Source organism: Papio anubis, chromosome 14, assembly GCF_008728515.1.
Source record: "Papio anubis isolate 15944 chromosome 14, Panubis1.0, whole genome shotgun sequence".
NCBI classification, from domain to species: domain Eukaryota; kingdom Metazoa; phylum Chordata; class Mammalia; order Primates; family Cercopithecidae; genus Papio; species Papio anubis.
Window position 1 is genome coordinate 33,176,647 of NC_044989.1, and position 27,683 is coordinate 33,204,329.

General features: G+C 41.5%; 1 protein-coding gene across 11 annotated transcripts in view; it reads left to right on the plus strand.

The window, feature by feature from the left end:
* The window catches only part of LTBP1 (latent transforming growth factor beta binding protein 1), a 454,228-nt gene extending 427,202 nt beyond the window's left edge, over nucleotides 1–27,026 (plus strand). For all 11 annotated transcript variants that reach the window (XM_031655059.1, XM_031655061.1, XM_021924743.2 and 8 more), the window contains 3 exons: nucleotides 15,855–15,977; nucleotides 23,748–23,897; nucleotides 26,025–27,026. In XM_031655059.1, coding sequence (XP_031510919.1) covers nucleotides 15,855–15,977; nucleotides 23,748–23,897; nucleotides 26,025–26,206 — 455 coding nt within the window. In that variant the 3' untranslated portion in view covers nucleotides 26,207–27,026. The remainder of the gene's footprint in view (nucleotides 1–15,854; nucleotides 15,978–23,747; nucleotides 23,898–26,024) is intronic.
* Nucleotides 27,027–27,683: the final 657 nt, after the last annotated feature.

The window sequence follows — 27,683 nt, forward strand, 5'->3', positions numbered from 1 at the left end:
TAATTAGACATTGTAAGTAAACTGAACAAAGACTTGATAAATGGGACAACTAGTGTGTTGGGAGAGTGCCATCTATTGGCAATGTAATGTACTACAGCACAGGTAATCTTATGTACTCAGGTGTAGAAAGATGAGAGTGGTTTTAAAAAATCAGGTCCCAAAGGAAACAGAAGGTGCCATAAAAGAAATCGAAAAATGTTAACAAAGTTTAATAAAACATGAATATTGATTAACATACGGAGGCATGGTCCTCTCAGTGTTGCTGAGAGCAGTTTGAAGAGACAGACTTATACATCTGAATCAAAAATTCTAGTTCTGGGACTGATAAAAGAACAAATGGATTTTGTTTAATGCCTGTTGAATAAAAGAATAAAGCACAAAGGCATGATGTGAATATGCACTTAGTGAGGATCTGTTGAGTCAAAGCAATGTCAGTATTTATCCAGCTTCCTTTGAGAAAGGTAGACTGCTATAAGGGAAGAGAAGATATTTGTCAGAGTTATTCATACTCCTTTAAATAATGCTAGGAAGAATGATTATTACTGTATATAAATTATATACAGCTTGTGGTTTATACAAAGAGATAAGTAAATGATCTGAAATGAACTCTAAATTATTTATAATTTACCTGTTTTCAGTTTTAGTTAAATTACTTACATGTTCTTTGTTGTTTATTGAATGCCTACTATGTACTAGGCAAACAATTCTGGAACAGGTGTAAAGTTGTATTTAATGAAATGCATAAGTAGTATAATTCATTCCTAAATATTATGTCTTTTAAATCTGCAAATGATACTTTAATAAATTCACCATTTGCTGTGACAGAGAATTTTTCAATCCTTCCTAATATGTAACCTACCCAATTATTCATATCATTTTGCAAAAGTAAAGAATTTGGAATGTCTTCAAACAATTCTGCTAGTGATTTCTTCCATATCCGTGCATGGCTCTTACATGTTCCCAAAGATCTCAGGGCGAGAAGTTTCATAATGCCCTTGGAGGTGTGAAGGAAGACAGGGATTTGACTCATGGACTAAACTTGAAAAAATGTTGTAACTGGGCCATAGTTGCAAAAGGCTTGTCAGCAGTCACGGTTTAAAGGCTTTTCCAAGAAATATGTTTCCAAAGAATGTTAATAATCACTTTGGAACACCCTGCTTGTGAAATAGTGAGTGGTCACTGCCTTTGGTTTAGGCAATCCAGAGATCTCTTTCTGCTTTTGGTCCTGGTTCTCTGACATTGCACTGGACACATTACTTCAACCTCCTTTATCCAAAGTTGAGACCTCTTTGTGAGGTTATGATAATTAATACAATGAGTATGAAAGCGTTTATCCTTTCAGTCATAGATCCTGAGCATTATAATTAAAGAAACAGTAACCGTTAGTCACTTACAATGGAAAATTAAAATCAAACTACAAAGATATAAAAGGCCTACAAAATTGAGTGGCTGTCATGCATGCACAGAGAATATCTTTCTAAAAAGCAAGTGTTCCAGTTCTGTGAGACTGAACTCTTGGTATCCATGGAACTAGATTGAATGGATGTTATATGAAATGGCCAGTAAGCCAGTTATATTGTTCCTCATTGAAAGGACTCTTGGCCAGGCACAGTGGCTCACACCTGTAACCTCAGCACTTTGGGAGGCCGACACGGGAGGATCACGAGGCCAGGAGTTCGAGACCAGCCTGGCCAATATGGCCAAACCCCGTCTCTACTAAAAATACAAAAATTACCTGGGCGTGGTGGCACGTGCCTGTAGTCCCAGCTACTCTGGAGGCTGAGGCAGAAGAATCGCTTGAACCTGGGAGGCGGAGGTTGCAGTGAGCTGAGATTGTGCCACTGCACTCCAGCGTGGGCAACAGAGCCAGACTCTGTCCCAGAAAAGAAAAAAGAAAGGACTCTTTTATTTCTTTAGAAAGCTTTCTCTCACCCCTCCCAAAGAAAGGTTGAAAATACTTCTACTACTATCAAAAGATTATTGCAAATTAAAATCCATTATTGAATTCAAATTCAAAGTAGCTCTTTGATGTAATGTGATCCTTATGTAAATTTCCTCACTTGAAATCCTAGTGATTTCTTCGATATCCATGCATGGCTCTGACATGCTCATGAGGGTTAAATGTGATCATGCATGGGAGAGGATTGGCCTACAGTAAATGTGCCACAGCCAAAGGCATTAGCAATTATTATGAATCAAATCCAGTTCTAGGAAATGAGTCAACGTTTATCATGCACCGCTCCCTGGTTATCCAGTGCTAGAAATCTCTTTGAAAGGGGCCAAGAATCAAAGACAATGAGGGATAGGAGGGTGTTCAGGGAATTGCACAGACCTGAATACCCCTGTGTACTTGCAGAGAAGCTCCACCTGTGCCCGGCCAGGCTCCTACAGTGTAAGTTAGGAAGTCAAAGAGAGGCTTTATGCACAGAAAGGACCATTTATGTTGGGTTTTAATGAACATTCAATGTACTCAATTTTTAAATGTTAAAACCTAGATATTCCTAAGAATTTGATTTCAACTTTCACATTTTATCATCTTATTTGTAAGTCCAATAACCTCCTATAAAATAAGATCAGTTTTATTTGTTGACTGTTTATATGTCTCAAAGAACGAATTAAACTTAAAAGTTATTTCTACATATAAATTCTATTAATTAAAATTTTGAACACTTCGGTCTCCATCTCACAATCCTAATAAGCATTTTCCTCATAAATAATTAATTAGCTCTTATAAATCTTATAAACCAAACTTGAAACACAGCAAATTGAATTCTCTAATAAATTTAAATAATGTTTACCCACCTAATCAAATTCTCCTAATCCTCATTTAACTTAAAATCCAAAATCTAAATTCAGTTTTGAGTTGAAATTGCAAGGCCTGTCAGGTTCTCTGATTATATGATTCTCTTAGGCATTAACACATATACAATAACAAGAAAAAAGAAAGCCCTTACCCTAAGACATGTCACAGAAAGTGTTAACATTCTGAGCTTAATTAACTTCATTATTTCTGTAGCAGAGTTACTGTGTTAGGCCAGCTGAGGTTAGTGGCTGAAGAAATTCAGGACCCTGATTGCCAGTTGGCAATGAGAGAATGAAAACCAGGATGTGGGACCTGCATCCTCGCAGTAATGAATCTGCCCTGCCCACCACAGGATGCCGAGCACCTTCTTCTTGCTTCCGTGCTAACAGGGGACCCCAAGTTTTCTCATGTGTACTGTTTTTATAATCAGTATCTTCCATTGCAGTGATTTTCATTAAGACAGAAAAAACAAGTAGAACCTTTTATCCAACTACACATGCCCTTCCGTAGCAATCAGATACCTTCTCCTAAAGGGATAAGCTCACCCCACTGAGATTCCCTACCAGATCAATGGCTGCCAGCAGGAGAGGGCTTTTATGGATGGTCAGGGCCTCTTTTACTAAACTGGGGAAAAGATACTGGATTTGTGAAAGAGTCTAAATAAGCAGGAATGAATGGCAGAGAAGCCAGGTACAAAAAGCAGGGACAGTACATAAGAGGAAAAATACTAGACACTAACATGTGGGTTTTTTTAAAATAACCATGTTTGGGCAGGTGCACTGGAAGGAAAGAAAGCAATGGGCAAGGAAGCCACATTCCGGTTATGATCCTATTGTAGTCATTGAAAGCAGAAGAAAAGTAAACATGGTTTGCCTCAAAGTAAGAATAGTTAAAATAAAATTTAAAAATACCCTGATAGAGGGGAAAACTTACTCCTTCATTTCTTGCTAAACTGCTGAAGACAGAACTCTGGAGGAGTGTCCTGGAACAAGCTGCCATTCCCAAACCCCAATTCCCTGGATTACGGGTGAGTCAGCAAGCATTTGGAACGCCGGCCAGTGGACCTTGCTAGACTGCACTGTAGCATGAACTCTCTGTTTTGAAAACTGATTGAAGCTGTTGCCTCAGTGTCCTCACCAGCCATTAGAGAACAGTTCAAGGCGAGAGAAGTTTGATTAATGGGTTACTCGTTGGTGACATGAGCACTTCTGAAATTTTACTTCTTGTACAGCTTTGAGCCTTGGAGTCTCAGTTGTATTCATGGTACTTTTCCTAAGAGCTATACTGCATGGAAGTGCTAGGAAAGTATTTGACCACTCTCTGTTATAAAAAATACTCTGAATAGAAAATAAATTTCATTATGATAATAATCTTACTGGTGTCCTATGAAAATCTTTCTAGTGTGAGCGAAAGGAGAGAGATTCAAGTATGCATGTAAACAATCTGATCCTAAAAAGCAACACTTATTTTTAGTTAACAAGTGTATCTGTCTGTTTTTACACTGCTATAAAGATACTACCTGAGACTGGGTAATTTATAAAGAACAGTTCTTCATGGCTGGGGAGGCCTCAGGAGACTTATAATCATGGCAGAAGGTGAAGCCAGACACTTCTTACCTGGCGACAGGACAGAAAGAGAGAAAGAGTGAGGAAGTGCCACACTTGAAACCATCAGCTCTCCTGAGAACTCCCTCACTATGGTGAGAACAGCATGGGGGAAACTGCCCTGTGATCCAATCACCTCCCACCAGATCGGGATTACAATTTAAGATGAGATTTGGTTGGGGACACAAAGTCAAACCATATCAACAAGCAATCAAATTTATCTCAAAGTAAAAGTCTTAGCAAGTTAAACTTTCTCCTTTGAAATCAGAGATAATGAATAGGCATTCAGTTTTCTAGAATTGCCCATTCAGTATGATGCTACATGATTTCTTCTAGTGAACATTTTACTTTCATATATCTAGATATAGATATAGATATAGATAGATAGATTTTTTGTTTTGTTTTGTTTTTTGAGACAGAGTCTTGCTCTGTCCCATAGGCTGGAGTGTAGTGGTGCAATCTTGGCTCACTGAAACTCCCACTTCCCGGGTTCAAGCGATTCTCCTGCCACAGCCTCCCACGTAGCTGGGACTATAGGCGCATGCCACCATGCCCGGCTATTTTTTTTTTTTTTTTTTAATTTTAGTAGAGATGGGGTTTCACCGTGTTGCCCAGGCTGGTCTCAAACTCCTGAGCTCAGGCAATCCACCCACCTTGGCCTCCCAAAGTGCTAGGATTACAGGTGTGAGCCACCGCACCCAGCCTCCTTTACATATTTTAAATTAAATTTGCTCTTTTTTTCTCTTTGAAAATAGGGCTAGTTGAAGTATACTCTAAGAAGAATGAACTGTGATGAGTCTGACTTTGAGAAAATCACTGTGCATAATTGCTTAAGCACTGTTCTAAGTTTGAGGTTTTGAATTCAACTAACGTTTGAATTTCTTTTGACCTCTGCTTTATGAACCTAATAATATAATTATGGCTAGAACAAAGCTGCTGGCTGCCCATATCTGTTAAACAGTGACCTCATGGCCAGAGCAGGCAAGCCGGGCAGAGGAGGGATGAAGGAAATTTTATTCTCCTTTTATGCCGCAGATAGATTGTGCCCCTTATGATTGGGAGAAAAACATCAAGAAAGTTCTTAGAATGACCAGGTTCTTGTATTTACAAATCTGCAGGGAGTAGAAGCTAGAAAGTAATTGTTTTGCTCAGCATCAGTGGCCACTACCTTAAGAAAGAAGCAAATTACAAATCATTAGCTCATTGGGAGGGCTTCTGACACAACAAAGCCTTCTTTATGCTTCCTTCTGGGCTTCAAGTCTCAGTGGCAGGCTGAGCTGTTGTGAACAGTTGTGCTGGTTGTGCACTGCTCAATTCTAGAAAATACTAGGTTGGTGCAAAAGTAATTGCGGTTTTTGCCATTGCCTTTCCCCCCCTCCCTCGAGACAGAGTCTTGCTGTGTTGCCCAGGCTGGAGTGCAGTGGCACGATCTCAGCTCACTGCAAGCTTTGCCTCCTGGGTTCAAGCGATTCTCCTGCCTCAGCCTCCTGAGGAGCTGGGACTACAGGCGCCTGCCACCATGCCCAGCTAATTTTTTGTATTTTTATTAGAGACAGAGTTTCACCTTGTTAGCCAGGATAGTCTCAATCTCCTGACCTCGTGATCCGCCTACCTCAGCCTCCCCAAAGTGCTGGGATTATAGGCGTGAGCCACTGTGCCTGGCCCTGCCATTACTTTTAATGGCATTCATGTGGTAATCTGTGAGCCCCTTCCAAATAAATCACTGCCAGAAGCAGAAGTTACTAAGACTATATGTGATAGTGAACAGATCCAGAAGGGAAGGAAAGAGGAGAGTCATCTCTGATTGAAGTAAATGGCAGAGTACAAAGAAATCATAAAACAGAATCAGGATTTCAAAATCGTCCATCTTTTACTTTGCAATGGTGTCTTACTTCCTGTTATTGAATGGAATACATTTTCATTACTAGTCATTGACTCTGTTTAGTGTTATTTTCATATTATATTAATTATCTAGAACTTGCTCTTCCAATAATGATAATGGATAGTGGTGTATCTTTGTTATTCAGAACCTTGAGATCTGAACTTCTGAATATTAAGAGAGTTTTAAATATTAGAACAGCTTTCTCTGCTATGAAGCTTTAAAAAAATAAGCAAGATTAAAATACATTAAAACAATTTTCTTTATAATTTAATAACTTACTACTTTTAGTAAAAGAAAACAAAATTTATCCTGGCTTGACCTTTGGAATATCACAAAATTTCTGTAAACTTCAGTTTCCTCAGCAAAATAATACATGGGAAGATTAGACTGTCCACGCTTACAGTTTGTTAAATTACATGTTTGTCATCATTCTGAAAATATCTAGATGGGCACCACCTGAAGGTAACAGCATCATCTAGTGGTGGTTACCTTATGTTGCAGCCACGGGTTTCAAAGACAGACTGTCTTTCCAAGAGTTTTGCAGTCCATGATAAGAATGTTTTCTGCTCAGGCCGAGTGCGGTGGCTCACACCTTTAATCCTAGCACTTTGGGAGGTCAAAGCCGGTGGATCACCTGAGGTCAGGAGTTTGAGACCAGCCTGGCCAACATGGTGAAACCGTGTCTTTACTAAAAATATACAAAAAAAAAAAAAAAATTAGCTGGGCATGGTGGCACACACCTATAATCCCAGCTACTCAGGGGGCTGAGGTAGGAGAATCACTTGAACCCAGGATGTGGAGGCTGCCGTGAGCTGAGATCATGCCGTTGCACTCTAGCTTGGGGCCCAAGAACAAAACTCTGTCTTTAAAAAAAAAAAAAAAAAAGAATGTTTTCCGTTCAAAATCGTAGAATCTGCAAGCTAGAAAGGACCTTCGAGATCATCTAGTCTTATTGCCTCATTTTGCCAGTTAAAGTTAGATGAATTCCAGAGTTCACATATTAAATATTTTACCCTCCTGTAGTTTTTGTTTCCTTGACTCTTTAAAAATTGTAGTGAACTTCACAGAACGTGAAATTAAGCACTCTAAAGAGAACAATTTAGTGGCATTTACTACATTGACGACGTAATGCAGCCTCCCCTTTATTCTTATCTTAAGCACATGCTTAGTTCCTGTTTTTAAATAATTCTTACTTGGTTAATGAAAAAAAAGTACTTTGTATGTATAATTTTAAAAAAATCAGCTTGTCAGATTGTTGCTTCAGAGTGGTATTTAAAGAGCAGGAAAGGGGAAATGAAGTGGTGTACCTGTCCTTGCAGCTGGAAAAATATGAAGTAGATCAGTTTGGAAATTTAACATGTGGAACCCTCTTTTCATTTGCCTCTTTGTTTATTGTGTTGTTCAGTCTTGTCTCTTATCAATTTTGGAAGTCTCATTCCTGATTTCCTCTGAAATTGCCTGGATATAAGACTTAATATATTTACTATGCCCCAGACACACTGGCAGTCATTATTTTAAGGTTATTGTGTGTGGCACAGTTTAATACTATTACAATAGTATAAATGTTTGAATCCAGGTTTTAAAATGCAAAGGGAACCACTATTTTTATATTTCTACCCAACAAATCTCTTTCTTCATTTTGTCTTGCTACATAAACAGCAGTCTGTTGGGAAACTCTGGGAGTCACTAAAATGAGAAGGGTAACATTAGGTGAAGGTTGGGAGTGGGAACGTGGTTGGTCTATGGCCCGTGAGTCTCCTTAGAGTATTAACATTTACAGGAGTCCCACAGAATATAAACCTTGCCAAGACTTTAGACTTCATTACTTCCCTGTCCTCGACAAGTACAATTTAATTGAACATTAAGCAATTTGATCTCTTTCACCTAATAAATCGAGCAAATTCAATAAACATAAATCCTGCTAATGATGGAGCTGCCCCTGGTGGAGCTGAGCTCATCAGCATTCATGGTTATTACTCTCCCTGGAATTTTAGTCACAAATGCTTATTGCTGAACTCAGTGCTTACCTGATGCTTAAGGTCTAGGGAGTGTATTTAATAATTTTTTTCCCAGGGTTTCAGAAGGGCAGCTGGGGAGTAGAAAGAACATGGTTTGGCAAATAGACCACTTTAGGTTCAAATCCCTCACCTCACCTTGGGCAAGGCAAGTTATGCTATTAAAAAGTGTAGTTTACTTATTGGAAACAAAAGGAGCTAATTACGATTATTTCATAGAGTTCTGAGTTTTAAATGAAACAGTGTATGCAAAAGTAGCGTCTGGTGCATAGGAACTTAATAGTGCATGTTAGCTAACTCTCCTATTTTCAATTGTTCGGTAGCCTGCATCTACAGTAGTTAGCTCCCTAATGCTTTCTTTTCTTTCTTTTTTTTTTTTTTTTTTTTTGAGACGGAGTCTCGCTCTGTCACCCAGGCTGGAGTGCAGTGGCGTGATCTCGGTTCACTGCAACCTCTGCCTCCCAAGTTCAAACATTTCTCCTTTCTCAACCTCCCAGGTAGCTGGGACTACAGATGCCTGCCACCACGCCCGGCCAATTTTTGTAGTTTTAGTAGAGACGGGGTTTCACCGTATTGTTCAGTGAACTCCTGACTGCAGGTGATCCACCTGCCTCGGCCTCCCAAAGTACTGGGATTATAGGCGTGAGCCACGGTGCCCAGCCTCGCTTCCCTAATGCTTTCTTATCTATTATATATGCTTATGACTCTCTCTGAGTTACCTTCCTTCCTCTTCTACCTTTTTAACCTCCTGGCTGCAGATGCTGTTTTCAAGCTGAAGCCTTTCCCAGCTCTTCCAGGACAACTTTAGTCATTGCCTCTGTGATCCTGATAAGATATTGCGTGTGCCCTGATTGACTATTGTCGCATCTTTCCGTACTCTCAAGCCCCACCCTGTCTGTAATATTCTCAGCTTTTGGTTATAGGAATGCATCAGCCAGTCAGTCACCGAATGAAGCAATGAATGAATCACTTTTAATAGAGCTAAGGCAAAGAGTACCATAATTCCGTGCAATAAATGGAGAAACTAAGGCTCAAAGACACGTGTCCAGACCAAGGAACTAGGAAGTAGAGAAACAAGGACTAGAACCCAAGTCTTTCGATTCCAAGTGTTTGCAGTGTATCCAATTCTGCATCGCGACGCCACATATTTTGGTTTCAGGGAAGGAGTGTTGCTGCCTATTCACTGGAGACTGTAAACAGGAATGTATTCCGGGATAAAAAGCAGGACAGACACCCAGGCAGACATCCAGTCTCACAGTGTTGTGGCAATACCAACGGAGGTCTCTCTTCCACCATTCTTTACTGGTACAGAGTGGAATGTTCTGTAAATGGCCAACATTTTTCTAATTTCATATCTTTTGCTAATTTCATTTAAAGAAAAGTGCCCATTGGCCGGATGCAGTGGCTCATGCCTGGAATCCCAGCACTTTGGGAGGCTGAGGCGGGCGGATCATGAGGTCAGGAGCTCAAGACCAACCTGGCCAACATAGTGAAACCCCATCTCTACTAAAAATACAAAAATTAGCCGAGCATGGTGGCGCACATCTGTAGTCCCAGCTACTCAGGAGGCTGAGGCAGAAGAATCACTCGAACCTGGGAGGCAGAGGTTGCAGGGAGCCGAGATTGCGCCACTGCACTCCAGCCTGGGCGACAGAATAGTGCCTGTTATAATGCTGGCTTCTCAGTCACTGGAGGAGACAGTCATTTCATTCTCTTTATCTCCTCCCGCTGTTTCCTAGTTGTGTGTTTTAAACACCATTGTCATTAATCCACGTTTAAACCTCTAAGAAAAATACCTGGTCTAGAAATTGTAGTAGAATGTGACCCACTTTTCTGTTTCTTTCTCTCTTTTTTTTTTTTTTTAGATAGGGTCTCACTCTGCTCAGGCTGGAGTGCAGTGGCACGGTCACAACTCACTGCAGCCTGGACTTACCTGGGCTCAGATGATCCTGTAGCCTCAGTGTGCCACTATGCCTGGCTAATTTGTGAATATTTTTTTGTAGAGATGGGGTTTCACCATGTTGGCCAGGCTGGTCTCAAACTCCTGGGCTCAAGTGATCTGCCCACCTCAGCCTCCCAAAGTGCTGGGATTACAGGCGTGAGCCACTGCGCCCAGCACTGATCTGTTTTTCTTAATGCATGAGAATTGGTCCTTGTTTCTCTTGTATTTGAAAATAACACAGTTCAAACTTCAGAGCATTGCATTTTTAGCCCTGATGTGTACAAAGCGAAATTGCAACCTCTCTACCATTTCTAAAAACAGCTGAATTTAATTTGCCTCAGTCAGAATTAAAACTTTACCTCCTGGTCTCCTCACATGCCAGGGTAGCATTGTGACATGTGACTGTCCAGACTGCCCTGCACATGTGTCTGTCATCAAGAATGGAGATTTCTTATAGTAAGGATAGAGTAATGTTCCTCCCATTGCTGCCAACAGCAGGGGCCCCACACCCACAGGCTCCAGGGGATAATTTGTAAACCTTTTCTTTTTTCAATTTAAGATGAAAAGCAACAGTATTTGTCATATGAATCAGCCATGCCAGGGAAATTAGTGTGATCAGTGGCCTGGATATTGTTTAGACCACTTAGCGATGGTGTTCCATAGCATCCCTTGTGTATCTTTCATAGCTTTGATCAAGAGCAAAGCATTTGCGTGATCAAGAGCTAAGCATTTGCACTTGGGGCATGGGGAATGCAGTGGATGGGGGAGGGTCTTTGAGGTGTGACTGGTTCCATTTCCTGTTCTTTTCCCATTGGTATTTGGCTAGATTCCAGATGGACACATTGTATGGGGTCTCAGATGGGACTGTCTCCAAAGTGCACCTCCCAGGGCAAGCCCTGCTAAGCAAAAACTTTTCCTCTGCACCAAGCCCCAGACAAGGAGGTGACTAATTGTTCTTGATGTCCATAAGTAAAGGGTGTTTTGGAGAAAGACAAAGATTCTGAGGATAGAAAATGTGTTCATCTCCACATGTTGAGCTGGATGAAGTAGCGGCCAAGAGTTTCTTGTGAGTTCTTGTAGGAAGTTAATGGAAATAATTCAGGGATCTGCTATTCTTGGGCTCTGTACTCTCAGCCAACCACAGTTCATGCAGTCCCCCAAGCTGGACTTTAGCAGTGACCTAGTCATAGAGATAACCAAGGCCAAGCCGCTGCCTAGCTAGAATGGGTTCTGCTTGTGGCTTGGGGTGCTCAGAGGTCCAGCACATGCTAGAAATTTGCCTGTACCGAGATCCTAAAGAGGATGACTTGCCCAAGACATTAAAATATTTCCTGATATTCCCATTGCTTTCCTGAAAGCACATGTGCTTTCAGGATGGTGAAATCCACTTCTATAAACCTACTCTTTTTTATTAACGTATTCTCTATGTAAGACATTTCTGATTTAGGCCTATACTAAAAATGCTTGGACATCAGTTTTTCCCCTGTACTTTGAGTTCTGATGATCTAATGTTAAAATGTGCTATTGTTCATATTATCACTGTCCAACCAAGTAATTAAATCTACCAAGGCAGTCAAGTTTTGTGCCTTGTATGAGAGGAAGTCTAGGAAGACTTCTCTGTTTACTGAGCTAGTTGCCCTCTACCTATTTAAAAACTCCAAATAGTCTTGAAACGAGATTTAAAAACACCTGTGGACCGTTCTTCCATTGCTCTTAATTCACTGCACAATTATTTGCCTGTCGATCACTGCTTTTGTGTTTTGTTAACATTAAAATGTAAATCACTCACTCATTATAATACTGTCTTAAAAAAATTTTTTTTTCATTTATTTCCAAATGTTCACTAGGGACTTAGCGATGTCACCCACAAGAAAAAATTGGATTTTCCATTTTCTTGGTGCTTCAAATTTTAAAAATAGTTTCACAATATTACCTCATTTTTTTACATGTCAGTAACACAAATGTAGACAAACAAGAATTCTTGTTCCTGTGTTACAGATGTGGAAACTGAGGCTTGCCCAGAACTGCTAAGCTGGGGAATAAGTGGTGCAATCAGGACTTGAGCCCCAGCTTCCACCTCCAAAGCCCATGTTCTTCCCATTACCCCATGATCCTGGCCGAGAATCAGGGCACATGTGCACAATGGCAACGGCAGCGTGGATGGATTAGGACAGACCTGTGCAGGCTCCCAGAAAAATAACTCAAAATACATTTCCTGGTGATGACGGGACTGTAGCACATCTTCAGATACAAAAGAGAAGACGTGGTGCAGAAAGGATGTTTTGATCACTGACCAAAACTGTCTTGGAGCTTGGAATGTGAATGTGTTAGAGAAAAGTGAAGCAGCAAAGGGCAACACGCTCTAGCATTTTAAGAGGAAAAAAATGCATGGCAGGGGAAGAAAGGAAAGGAAGGAGGATGTGGAATATCCCAGAAATACCTCCCCCAACCCATGACCCTCCACTGCCCGCTTCCCTAGCCTTAGTCTAGTCAGAAGACTTCTTTAGGAACCATTTGGTAATTCCAAAAAACAACTTAGTTTTCTTTCTTGATGCCTTTGGGTATGTGCTTTTAAAAATTAATCCAAAATATCTTTTTCTGCAACGTAATTCCTACATACCTACTTAGTTTCAGTTCAGGTCCACCTTTTGCAGGGAGCTGTTCCTAAACATTGCATAGGAACAGGAGCCTGCCCTTCCTCGTCACTCTCATGTTCGGTCTTTTCCTCTGGCATTGCTGTAGAGTGACAGCTTAGAGACTCAAGCCCATCTCATTTCTTTGGTGGAGGAAGCATGTCTAGGGGAGTGCACTGGATTGAAGGTGGCTGTCCTGGCCAGGCCCTGATCATGGCATTCGATATCCCTGGACCTCAAGTCTCAGCAAGGCTTCTCTGACAGGCAACAGGCATCCAGCAGGATGCTCAGCCACCTCTGGATTTTGCTTTATAAAATAAGTACCTTGGCCAAGCACGGCAGCCCACATCTGTAATCCCAGCACTTAGGGAGGCCAAGGTGGTAGGATCGCTTGAGCCTAGAAGTTGAGACCGGCTTGGGCAACATAGCGAGACCCTGTCTCTACAAAAAATACAAAACTTAGCCAGGTTTGGTGGCTTGTGCCTATAGTTCCATCTACTCAGGAGGCTGAGGTGAAAGGATCGCTTGAGCCCAGAAGTTTGAGGCTGCAGTGAACCATGATACCACGATGGTGCCACTGCATTCCAGCATGGATGGCAGAGCGAGACCCTTTTGTTGTTTTGTTTTGTTTTGTTTTGTTTTTGAGATGGAGTCTCACTCTGTCACCCAGACTGGACTGCAGTGGTGCGATCTCGGCTCACTGCAACCTCTGTCTCCTGGGTTCAAGCGATTCTTCTGCCTCGGCCTCCCGAGTAGCTGGGACTATAAGTACGTGCCACCACACCCAGCTAATTTTGTGTTTTTAGTAGAGATGGGGTTTCACCATGTTGGCCAGGATGGTCTCCATCTCTTGACCTCGTGATCCACCCACCTCAGCCTCAGGTGGGAGCCACCGTGCCCAGCCGACCCTTTCTTTAAAAAATAATAAAATTTTATTAAAAATAAGTACCAGGATTAATTCATTTTTAATATCTCCTCTAGATCACAAGTGTGGATTGAATATAAAATATGGAACAAGTCTCTCTTTCAGATGTACAACAAATGTATATAAAAAATCATGGGAGAAGATGACCTCAGTTCTTGAAACTTATAAACATTTCAGCAATTTTGCTCTTGCAAAGAAATCCTTAATTCTGCGTTTTCAAACTTTAAGCAGAACTGACAGCCATTTGTGCTCTCTCTGTTTGAAGTAGTTCTTTTCTTTCGAGTCAAGAATCTTTTTCCAGGTTCGGCTGTTTCCTTAATGAAATTAATATTTCACACAGAATGGTCTCATGCAAAAGTGCTGGGACGTCTGGAGTCTGGATGTTGTTCCTGGAATGCTTCCACATAAGGAGAATTTTAGACAGGGAAGCCAGAATCCTGCCCTATCCAGTGGTTCACGGTCTTTTCTGGCCTTACACTTGGTTTGGGCAATCCTCAGAATGTGTGTGTGCACGTGTGCACATGCATACACACACACCTTTGATTCTTCAGCCTCCTTCCTCCAGTCATTTAAGTAGGAGCTGATAAAAGAAAGCCTTCAGAGTTCACAGTATTGCCTTAGTGGTGTTTTTTGTTGTTGTTGTTTTGTTTTGTTTTGTTTTTTGAATGTTATAAGAATAAACACAATAGAGGAAAATTCCAGGCAAATGTGGCCATTGCCTTGTGTGACTGCCAGGACACTCATGTCCATCTGGTCCTGGGGCCTGTAGCCTTGCCTGCACCTCACAGTCCTAACAGAGCTGTTGACATCCGTGGAGCCCCAGAATTTCGCCAACTGCTACATGTATCTTTGGAGAGTGTATTTTCTGGAACATACTCAGAACATGAAGTTGTTGTTTCTACAGTTTTCCTCCCTAGGCCTTCTCAGTAACTCTGTTCTTGAATGTAGGCAAGAGCCCAGGATCGTGAAAAGCATTGAAACCTCAGTAACCCCAGGACAAATGGAGAACCAAAATCCCATGCACTGGTGGGTCCTAGGGGGAGGAGTAAAGGGGAGTCTAGGAGTCAGGGGGCCATGGGGCTGACCAGTGTGGAACAGCGATACGGCCTCACGACGTGGAAACCACAGATGAGTCTAGCTGCGATGCAGAGATGCTAAGGACAGGAATTTCAAAGGAGCTGAGATCATTGCAGGAGAGATAAATGTGAAAACTGCACTCTGGAGCTTCATTTCTGACTTCAAATCGCGTGCTGCCACACAGCAGCTGTCTTGTAACCTCTCTGTGCTTTTGTTTCCTCACTGGTAAAATGGAGATGGTAGAACCTCTTCATAGAGTGGTGTGAGTGTTTTAGTGCATTGGTGTATATTAAGTGCTTAGAACAATATGTAGCATACTCCCGCCTCCCCCATGAAAGCTGTGCTCACTAATCCAGGAGCACACTACTGTTCTTGTTTTCTTATTATCTTAATACCACTGCCGTTCTTGTTATCGTTATTGTTATGACTCTCAAAATTGCTATAATGCTATCCATAGGGACTGTAGAGTTATAATAGTGGCTACTAAATTTAAGCAGCATCCTTGCCTGGTGCTGTATCATTTTTGGACACCAGAGATACATTTTTTCCTGTCTATAGAGAGTGAAAAGGCACCACTCTGTCAGAATGACTACTTTCTACTTTAAAACTGTTTTTGATGATAACTCTTGATGGGTTTAGATAAAGCCATCCTTCCAAAAGGCCTGAAGCACTCTCAGATGGCTCCGTTTTTTCAGCCCTTTACTGCTCTGGGATGTGGTGTACCCACTGTTGAGCTAATATTTTTGATCTTCAATTTGGAACCCGAATTATGCTCTACAGCAGTCACTGTAGGTGGATGTATAAAATTCCCATCAAAAGATATTCAGACACTTTCCAGGCTCCGTGGTACGCAGGAGATGGAGGCACACGTGGAAGGGTGCGCCTGCAGATTCCCGTCACTCTGAGCTGCAAGGGGGTGGGGCAGGTGCAAGCCAACAGTGATGGGGCCTCACGCTGCTTGTCCACTCCTTAGATGACTATGCTCAGCTGTGTAACATCCCCGTGACGGGACGCCGGCAGCCATATGGACGGGACGCCTTGGTTGACTTCAGTGAACAGTATGCTCCAGAAGCCGATCCCTACTTCATCCAAGACCGTAAGCAAAATAACCTTGTTCCTTTGATGCTAAGTTGTGGTTGAAGATTAATCAGTGGTCCTCAAAATGTAATGGCAACTTGTTAGCAATGCAGCATTTCTGTTCCCACCTCAGACCCGCTGGTCAGAAAGTCTAGGGTGGGACCCAGCCATCTTTGTTTCACAAGGGCGGTCCTTCTGCACGGGTGAGTGCAGAACCACTGCATCATTCGTGAGCTGAGATCACACCACTGCACTCCAGCCTGGGCAACAGAGCGAGACCCTATCTCAAAACAAAACAAACAAAAAGAACCATTGCATCTGATGAATAGTCTTGCTGGTGGAGGTACTGTTATATTTATTTTTCTTAAGGTTTTGAGACAGAGTCTCACTCTGTCACCCAGGCTGGAGTGCAGTGGCACGATCTCAGCTCACTGCAACCTCCACCTCCCGGGTTCAAGCGATTCTCCTGCCTCAGCCTCCCAAGTAGCTGGGATTACAGGTGTGCACCACCACCCAGCTCATTTTTGTATTGTGAGTAGAGACTGGGTTTCACCATGTTGGTCAGGCTGGTCTTGAACTTCTGACCTTGTGATCCACCTGTTTCAGCCTCCCAAAGTGCTGGGATTATAGGCATGAGTCATCGTGCCCAGCCTGTCATTATATTTTCTATGACAAAATCATTTCTTTGCTCTTTAAGTGGTGGACTAGTTTGAGGGCCAAGGTTTCCACAAGAGCCCAGTTGTATTGCAGCCTTTTTTTCCTACAGGGAAATGGCAGATGTTAACTGTACAAGTTGATCATTATTATACATGTTTTAGAGTAGGAGGTAAGAAAAGAATTGCCCTTTTGGTCAGAAATGACTTTTTAAAATACATTGGTGAGGGGATTTATAGAGTAAGAAATAATGTGTGCCAACTTTTCCTGGATTAGTGAGCACAGCTTTCATGGGGGAGGTGGAAGTGTGTATCCGCAAATTGTGATCCCCTTTAGAACGTCAGTGCTGTGTGAGGAAGCCTACAAACACACAAGCTCAAATCGGACTTTTCAAATGCAGACAATTTGAAGTCTGAAACGGCAGGAGGTCCACAATGAAATATTAGTGTATAGTAGATAGTCTCACTTCAAGAACAAGAACAGGGAAACGCCCATTTCAGGAGCCTCATCCACAGCTCACAGAGGGACCATCCTCACATGTGTAGCTTCACCACAAATTTTTTTTTTTTGAGATAGGGTCTCACTCTGTTGCCCAGGCTGGAGTGCAGTGCCATGATCACAGCTCATTGCAGCTCTGCCCCCTGGGCTCAAGCGATCCTCCCACCTCCGTCTCCCGAGTAGCTGAGACTACAGGCATGTGCCACTATGCATGGCTAATTTTTGTATTTTTTCCGTAGGGATGGGGTTTTCACCATGTTGTCCAGGCTGGTCTCGAACTCCTGGACTCAAGCGATTCACCCGCCTCAGCCTCCCAAAGTGCTTACAGGTGTGAGCCACCATGCCTGGCCTGCACCACGTTTTAAAGATAGGTAATTGCTGCCGACCAAAGAGTTTGACTTAGGACTTTAGAGAAAAGTGCAATGGAGCTTTTCTCTGTCCTGGGCCCTGTCACCTGTGCATGAAGCATCCCAGCCAGGACCCAGTTCTGGGGCAGCAGTGTGAGATTTCTAGTTGAATTTAAGAGCTATTTCAGTTCTGCATCAAGAGCTTTTATTTTTTTTCCTTCCCTTCTCTTTCTCTTTTCCCTTTCTCTCCCTTCTTCATTCCCTGCTTGTCCTCCCTTCCCTTTTTTTTTTTATTTTTTATTTGAAGGATGTAGTGTATTGATCATCTAGTAGAATTAAGAATGTTTTAAAATGTCCATGATAAGAACATTCTGTTAATCCAGCTCGGCTGATGAACACACACCTGTGTAGCTGCCACCCAGGTCAGGAGCAGTGCCAGCCTCCAGAAGGCCCCTGGCGCCCTTTTCCACCCCCCTCCCTACGGTAACCACTGTCCTGACTCCTAGCACCGTAGACGAACAACACTCTCTCTTTTCATCCACAACACATAACCACGCAGCACTTTATGAAATGGACCAGAATGCACTCACAGCTACAAGGCTGTGCACTTAGGGTTTGATGCTTCTCTGTATATGTTATGGGTCGGTAAACGTTTACTTAAGGAAAAAGGAAGGGAGAATTATCAAGGTTGAAAGAAAGCCCAGCTTGCCCCATAAATCAGGAATACCAGGTTAAGTCTATATGCAACTCTGACAAATCTGTGGCTTACAGCTTTCCTCCCTAGACCTCCTCAATAACTCTGTTCTTAAATGTAAGCAAGAGCCTGGGATCATGAAAAGCATTGAAACCTCAGTAAGCCCAGGACAAATGGAGAACCAAAATCCCATGCACTGATGGGTCCTGGGGGGAGGATTCAGTCTATAAGTCAGAAGCCGCTATGGCATTATAGTTTGGATTCCAGGAATTTTCATGTTGAAATGTCTGGCTTATGTACCTTCTTTTTAATGCTGGCACTGCTTTAAAGCTCCTTTTTTAATTTACTACAAATGTTAAGAAATAAACATGTTGATGTCACATCAATTTCCTATTTAGCAACATAGGAAATTGAGATGCAGTTCCAAGACCTCCAGCTTGGACGATGTAATGGCCTTTACATTTCTTACAAGTTGCAGAGAAATATTTCCCCCTTCCCAGCCAGTGTTCTGACCTCCAGCAAGGGCTTTTGGGCCCTGCTGCAAAAATAATCATGTTGGGTAGATAGTAACATAGATGGAGGCTGAGTGAGGTTTCTCATCACCTTTATGGTTCACCGTCTCTGTTACCTTTCGGGAGAGCAGTACTTCTAAAACTGGAATTTACTGGAGCAGAGAATACACAAACATTTTTTCTATAAAAGGCCAGGCAGTAATTTTTTTTTCTTTTTTGAGACCAGGTCTTCCTCTGTTGCATAGGCTGGAGAGCAATGGCACAATCTTGGCTCACTGCAACTTCCACCTCCTGGGTTCAACTGATTGTCCTACCTCAGCCTCCTGAGTAACCCTGGGATTTTAGGCATGCACCACCACGCCCGACTAATTTTTGTATTTTCAGTAGAGATGGAGTTTCACCATGTTGGCCAGGGTGGTCTTGAACTCCTAACCTTGTGATCCACCTGCCTCAGCCTCCCAAAGTGCTGGGATTATAGGTGTGAGCCACCACACCCGGCCCAGATGGTAAAATTTGTAGGCTTTGCAGGCCATGTGGGTTCTGCTGTAGGTATTTAACTCTGCTGTCGTTTCACAAAAGCAGCCCTTAGATAGCACAGCAGCAAATGGGTGTGACTGTGTTTATTTACAAAAATAGGTAGCAGGTCAGATTTGGACCAGAGGCTGTAGTGTCCTGACCTGTTTTAGAGTCCTGAAGAAGTATTTTGGGGAGCCTGCCTGATGTGTGGGAAGTTTCAAGTTTTACTTTTTATAATTTCTGTAATAATAAAAAATGTATTAGTTGTGAAGTAAAAATGATTTTGCTGTGATACATGGGATCTGAAAACATTGTCATAGATTATTTATTTATTTTTTGTCAGTGTTTCTTAACTGGCTTTGAATATGTGGTGTCACTTTTTTTTTTTTTTTTTTTTTTTTGAGAATAGGAGTCTCACTATATTGCCCAGACTGGTCTTCACTTCATGGGCTCAGGAGATTCTCCTGCCTCAGCCTCCTGAGTAGCTGGGACTCTTTTTCTCCTTTAAAGTTTTAAAATGGGCCTGCCATGGATGTATTACTCGATTTTTTTAATGGTACAAATTTTTTTAACTTTTAGGTTCAGGGGTACATGTAAAGGTTTGTTACATAGGTAACATGTCATGGGGGTTTGTTGTACAGATTATTACATCACGCAGGTATGAAGCCCGGTACCCAATAGTTACCTTTTCTGCTCCTCTCCCTCCTCCCACCCTCCACTAGTGTCTGTTGTTTCCTTCTTTTTTTTTTTTGTGGTATTTGGTTACATGAGTAAGTTCTTTTTTTATTATTATTATATTATACTTTAAGTTTTAGGGTACATGTGCACATCGTGCAGGTTTGTTACATATGTATACCTGTGCCATGTTGGTGTGCTGTACCCATTAACTCATCATTTACATTAGGTATATCTCCTAACGCTATCCCTCCCCAGTCCCCACACCCTACGACAGGCCCCGGTGTGTGATGTTCTCTGCCACGTGTCCAAGTGTTCTCATTGTTCAATTCCCACCTATGAGTGAGAACATGTGGTGTTTGGTTTTCTGTCCTTGCAATAGTTTGCTCAGAATGATGGTTTCCAGCTTCATCCATGTCCCTACAAAGGACATGAACTCATCCTTTTTTATGGCTGCATAGTATTCCATGGTATATATGTGCCACATTTTCTTAATCCAGTCTATCATTGATGGATATTTGGGTTGGTTCCAAGTATTTGCTATTGTGACTAGTGCCACAATAAACACATGTGTGCATGTGTCTTTATAGCAGCATGATTTGTACTTTGGGTATATACCCAGTAATAGGATGGCTGGGTCAAATGGTAATTCTAGTTCTAGATCCTTGAGGAATTGCCACACTGTGTTCCACAATGGTTGAACAAGTTTACAGTCCCACCAACAGTGTAAAATTGTTCCTATTTCTCCACATCCTCTCCAGCACCTGTTGTTTCCTGACTTTTTAATGATTGCCATTCAAACTGGTGTGAGATGGTATCTCATTGTGGTTTTGATTTGCATTTCTCTGATGGCCAGTGATGATAGCATTTTTTCATGTGTCTGTTGGCTGCATAAATGTCTTCTTTTGAGAAGTGTCTGCTCATATCCTTTGCCCACTTTTTGAGGGCGTTGTTTGATTTTCTTCTTGTAAATTTGTCTAAGTTATTTGTAGATTCTGGATATTAGCCCTTTTGTCAGATTGTAAAATTGTAAATTTGGTAGATTGTAAAAATGTTCTCCCATTCTATAGGTTGCCTGTTCACTCTGATGGTAGTTTCTTTTGCTGTGCAGAAGCTTTTTAGTTTAATTCGATCCCATTTGTCAATTTTGGCTTTTGTTGCCATTGCTTTTGGTGTTTTAGTCATGAGGTCCTTGCCCATGCCTGTGTCCTGAATGGTATTGCCTAGTTTTTCTTCTAGAGTTTTTATGATTCTAGGTCTAACATTTAAGTCTTTAATCCATCTTGAATTAATTTTCATACAAGGTGTAAGGAAGGGATCCAGTTCCAGCTTTCTACATATGGCTAGCCAGTTTTCCCAGCATCATTTATTCAGCATCATTTATTAAAGAGGGAATCCTTTCCCCATTTCTTGTTTTAGTCAGATTTGTCAAAGATCAGATGGTTGTAAATGTGTGGTATTATTTCTGAGTTCTGTTCCATTAGTCTGTATCTCTGTTTTGGTACCAGTACCATGCTGTTTTGGTTACTGTAGCCTTGTAGTATAGTTTGAAGTCAGGTAGCATGATGCCTCCAGCTTTGTTCTTTTTGCTTAGGATTGTCTTGGCAATGGGGGCTCTTTTTTGGTTCCATATGAACTTTAAAGTAGTTTTTTCCAATTCTGTGAGGAAAGTCATTGTTGTTTCCCTCTTTGTATTTATAAGTTCTTATCATTTAGCTGCCACTTACAAGTGAGAACATGTGGTATTTGATTTTCTGTTCCTGCTTTAATTTGCTAAGGATAATAACCTCCAACTCCATCCATGTTCCTGCAGAACACATTATCTCATTCTTTTTTATGGCTGCATAGTATTCCAGGTGTATATGTACCATATTTTCTTTTTTATCCCCCAAACTTATACCAAATCTCATTTAGTCTTTACAAGGTAGAAAAGTGTTCGTTCATTACAAAATACTTCCTACTGAGTGCAGGCATTGTGTTCAACATTGGGTCTGCCATTCTACATAGCATTGTTTCTCTATTTTTAAATGAGGAACCTGGTTTCAGCAAAATCAAGTGACTTGGCCAGGGTCACAGGCATGAGCAAAAGACCCAGTTCCTCTGATTCAAATCCCATGGTTCATTTCCACAAAATAAACCTATAATTGAGTGGGGCTTTAGAGATCATAAAATTCAGTGCTTTTATTTCATAAGTGAGGAAAATAAGCTTTCTGCCCAAGTTTATAATGTACACATAGTGAAATGGGAATGGGAACTCACGTCCCCCAGTACCAGTGTATTGTTCTTACCCAAAGAGATAATTTAACATTCACTTATTGTATATTTTTAGATCATGTCTAAAACCCACTTTCTTCTCTGAAGGGCATGCTCTAAAGTTTCTTCTTCACCTCTCTCCTCTCAGGGCACCTAATCTTAGAATATAAGAGAAACTCTGACCAAATTTGTCTCCATGTTGACCCCAGGCACTTTAGTCATTGTTGAAACTTCTTTTTGTTGTTAAGAGAAGTAAGTCTTTATTTTTGTGTTTAGGAAAAAAAAGAAAAAAAGAAACTGGCTAAGTTGATTGCTCTTCGGTGACCAACGAGACCAAACTCCCTATCCTTGTCCAGTTCCTCCGAGTTAGACCTTATTGCCCTCCATAAGCAATGATATTTTGCTGCCCCCTGTGGTTCCACCGGAGAATTACTTCAAAGGCCAGATAGAAAGTTCTAGCCATATTTTAATTTTTTGAAGCTACTTCGTGGTACTATTGGGAAGAGAGAGGAGATGAAAGGCCATATGACAGTGTGTTGGGTCACTGTGGATTTATGTTTAGAACTTTCCTCTGCAAAATGAGAACTAAACACTCTTGATGCCTAGCTAAATTGTTTTTATATCACAAAAACTCTAAAATCTAGCTCTGACTTGGTTTCAAGAGATCTAAACTATAAAAAGAGCCAAACGAGTTTCTTTGTTTCCTTAAAAAAAGACTTTTTGTTTTTTGTTTTTGTTTTTGTTTGTTTGTTTGACAGAGTCTCACTCTGTTGCCCAGACTGGACAGTGGCTGTGATCTCAGCACACTGCAGCCTCCACCTCTCAGGCTCAAGCGATTCTTCTGCCTCAGCCTCCCGAGTAGCTGGGATTACAGGCATCCACCACCATGCCCAGCTAATTTTTTGTAGTTTTAGTAGAGTTTTACCATGTTGGCCACGCTGGTCTTGAACTCCTGGCCTCAGGTGATCCGTCTGCCTTAGCCTCCCAAAGTGCTGGGATTATAGGCATGAGACCAGACTTTTGGTTTTCTAAACACAAGTATGATGTTCTTTCTCATTTATCAGGATGTTTTGAGGCCCTTTTACTGAATTTGTCCTTTGATCCCCTGGGAGCCCTTTTGTAAGGCTCATTCCGTAGCCAGAGCAAACAAACACATGGCAAGGCCAGCCTGCTTCTCCCTGGTCTCACAAACTCCAGCTGAAAATGTATTGCCTCACACTCTTACGGACCTTCTTAGCAAATGCTTACTAGACTCCAATAGTGAATTCTGTCGGTTCTGTCCTGAGAATCTGACATTTGCCCTACTGCGAACTCAGGAAGTTTGGAACTTTAGATGAACACTTTTAATAATTAAGATCAAAAACAAAAACCGTACTTGCTTTCTCATTTTATGTGATTTTAACATAGAACATCAGAATTCAAAATATGAGGCTACTCTGCAGAAAATATATAAATTTTTTTATTTTTATGCTCTTTTACACAGCTACGTTCAGTATTTCTAATGCTAACTTTAAGATGTCTAAAATATATATGGACATATATGTGTCTATTTAGAAAACGAACCATCATCTAAATATCATTTAAAAAATGGTGTAGGAAGTTGAAAAGGTCTAACTTAGCTTCTGCCCTTTCCTTTTCAGGTTTTCTAAATAGCTTTGAGGAGTTACAGGCTGAGGAATGCGGCATCCTCAATGGATGTGAAAATGGTCGTTGTGTGAGGGTCCAGGAAGGTTACACCTGTGATTGCTTTGATGGGTATCACTTGGATACAGCCAAGATGACCTGTGTCGGTAAGAATGACATGTGTTTTATGGGACATTAATTTTTTCCTGACACCGCCATGTCCATACCTCAGTCAGCAGAGAACATTTAAGATAGATTTGCTGAGTTTCAGTTTGGGAAGACGAGAAAAGTTCTGGGGATGTACATTAAGTACAGTATGAATATACTTAATGCCACTGTATACTTAAAAATGGTTAAAATGGTAAATATGTTCTGTATATTTTACCACAATTCTTTTCTTTTTTTCTTTTTTTCTTTTTTTTTTTTTTTTTTTGAGGTGGAGTTTTACTCTTGTCACCCAGGCTGGAGTGCAATGGGGTGATCTTTACTCACTGCAACTTCTGCCTCCCAGGTTCAAGCAATTCTCCTGCCTCAGCCTCCTGAGTAGCTGGATTACATGCTTGCACCACCACACGTGACTAATTTTGTATTTTTAGTAGAGATGGGGTTTCATTATGTTGGTCAGGATGGTCTCGAACTTCTGACCTCAGGTAATCCACCCGCCTTGGCCTCCCAAAGTGCTGGGATCACAGGTGTGAGCCACCTTACCCAGCCTACCACAATTCTTTTTAAAAAGAAAGAGTTGGTGTTTCATTTAGGAATCCATTTATCAATGAGGATTGAAAAAAAAAAAAAAAGAATCCAAATAGTGGTAAATATTGGAGGAAAGGCCTGAATATCCCAGATAATTAGTTTGACTCTTAAATTTAGCTTTTGACTGCAGCAAGTAATGATTTCCTTGAATACTTGACACTAGCATAAGGGAGTGTAGACATCTGCAAAAAGTACAACTTCCGGCCGGGCGCGGTGGCTCAAGCCTGTAATCCCAGCACTTTGGGAGGCCGAGACGGGCGGATCACGAGGTCAGGAGATTGAGACCATCCTGGCTAACACGGTGAAACCCCGTCTCTACTAAAAAATACAAAAATCTAGCTGGGCGAGGTGGCGAGCACCTATAGTCCCAGCTACTCGGGAGACTGAGGCAGGAGAATGGCGTAAACCCGGGAGGCGGAGCTTGCAGTGAGCTGAGATCCGGCCACTGCAGTCCAGCCTGGGCAACAGAGCCAGACTCCATCTCAAAAAAAAAAAAAAAAAGTACAACTTCCTAGTAACCATTTGAATGAAACTCCTCCCAAAGCTGTCATGTTGCCCCCCGCCTCTTACATTGAAAAGAGCTGGAAACATACGTTTAACCTTCTCTGTGTGACCTAGTGTTATCTTTCAGGGCCTGTTTGCCACATAAGTTTTTCCTTTATTTTTCTTCTCCCTCTTTTTTTTTTTTGAGGAGGAGTCTTGCTCTGTCACCCAGGCTGAAGTGCAGTGACACAATCTCGGCTCACTGCAAGCTCTGCCTCCCGAGTTCACACCATTCTCCAGCATCAGCCTTCCGAATAGCTGGGACTACAGGCACCCACCACCAGACCCGGCTAATTTTTTTGTATTTTTAGTAGAGACGGGTTTTTACCTTTTAGCCAGGATGGTCTCGATCTCCTGACCTTGTGATCCGCCCACCTCGGCCTCCCAAAGTGCTGGGATTACAGGCGTGAGCCACCGCACCCGGCCTCTTCTCCCTCTTGAAGCAGTCCTTTTGCCCACTTTGCTTTTGTGAGTTTTAATCCGTGATGTGTCTTTAAAATAAGTAACCTACGTTCTTAATAGATGTTTCAAGTGAGTGAGAGCCTAAATGGATCTCATGTAGAAAGAGGTCTGCGAATGTTACAGAAGGCTTTAGAGGGGCTGTATGGAGAGGTCTCTGCTTAGGTATCTGGTTCCTCTTGACAAATCTAGCAGTTCCTCCACACCTGTGGGAAGGAATTTGGAAGGAATATAATTCCTCTAACTTTCTTGAGGTTCTACTAGAAAATGTCAAGCTCACAAAATGCTCATGCTGTGCTAGACAACAGGGAAAGAAGTTCTAGGACCTCCCTGATAATCTACCTCTTTAAGATTTTTTAAAAGTCCCCTTTATCTTGTCTGTGGTTGAAGCAAGGTGGAGATAGCTTGCTTACTTGGGGTGGTCGGGGGAAGGGCAGCGTTTAGGCTGCCTCGATGCCTCAGGTAAGCCTCAAGTAGGTTATGTGTCCTCACAGAGCATTATCAAAGATTGTTTACCTGCATCGTTTGACTTATTGCAGATGTAAATGAATGCGATGAGTTGAACAACCGGATGTCTCTCTGCAAGAATGCCAAGTGCATTAACACCGAAGGTTCCTACAAGTGTTTGTGTCTGCCAGGCTATGTACCTTCTGACAAGCCGAACTACTGCACTCCGTTGAATACCGCCTTGAATTTAGAGAAAGACAGTGACCTGGAGTGAAACGGAATCTACATAACCTAAGCCCATATACTCTGCACTGTGTAAAGGAAAAGGGAGAAATGTATTATACTTGAGACATTGCACCTAACCCGGAAGGCTGGAAATACAGAAACAGCATGCAGTTGCAAGTCCTCTGAAGACAATGAGAGGACTTAGGATGAGCCCAACAGGTGTGGCAGACCCAATGGACATTTCTCTGAAAAACCAGTATATATAGTCTGTTCATATGTAAAATTCAGTGGAAGAGAAGTGGAACAGTGCTGTTATTTTAAACAGAAGGTTGTATTATTATGTTGTTTTGTTTTTTTACTATTGCTTGATTAAATTTGGCATTTAAATAGTGGTGGAAATATTTTATATAATTTTCATTTTTTGGTTGTGCAGTTCCTTGGCTGTTTTTCTTTTCCTTCAGTTTTTTTAAACTCTCAAATGAAAAAGTCTTCGATAAAATATTGTTAAGCTGTATTATAAATATTGTTACACAGGGTTATGCAATTCCTGGCCTGGAGCATTTTTGAAATTCAAATTGTTTGTCCTGTGGAGCAGGCAGTGATTTTGTTTCAAAACTTTTATACACATTTGGAGAAAAGTACTTTATATTTTCAGTGTTTTGTTTGATGTTAATGTCCATTCTTAGCCAAGCTGCTAGCAGGTGTCAATTGGATCCCTTTCCTTCACTGAAATGGAAGAGTTTATAAGCTTACGTTAGTATTGTAATATGTAAAGTAAGCCCAACAAAAACTTTTTAAAATTTGATGATCCCCAATATATCTACCATTGTATGTTAAAGTGAAATAAATCACCATTTTTGTAGAAAAAATTCTACCTGAGAGTAATTGTCAATGAGTACACGTGTATAAGTTGTATCCCACTCTCCCCACTTTTATTTTTACCAGTGGTCTTCTGTTAATGTAGAGTCTTTTACAAGTTAATCATTAAATTTGTTAGATCTTGTCAGGGGCTAAGTAGTTTCCCCTAACATTCATATGTTGGAATTTTAACCTCTAATACTTCAGAAAGTGACTAGATTTGGAGATCGGATCTCTAATGAGGTAATTAAGGATAATGAGGTCATTGGTGTGGCCCTAATCCAATAGGACTGCTGTCCTTGTGTCACCCATAGAAGGTATCTGAGTTACCGGTGGCGAATCTGTATAGGTCTGCAGCAACCTCAATTCTTGCCTTCTCAGAAGAAGTAATTTGACTGAGGGGCATAAGGCAGAAAAAGAGATCAGGCAAGTTTCAGAGCAGAAATGGAAGTTTATTTTAAAAGGTTTTAGACCAGGAAAGAAAGGAAACTTCACTTGGAAAAGTGGGCACCTGAAGGCCAAGTGCAGTGTTTAGCCTTGAACCTAGCTAGGATTTCACAGGCTGGCCCCTTTCCCATGATTCTTCCCTCAGGGTGGGCTGCCTGCGCACACACAGCGCCCTCCTTACACTTGGGAAGTGAGCACACAGTGTTGAGGAAGCTACACAC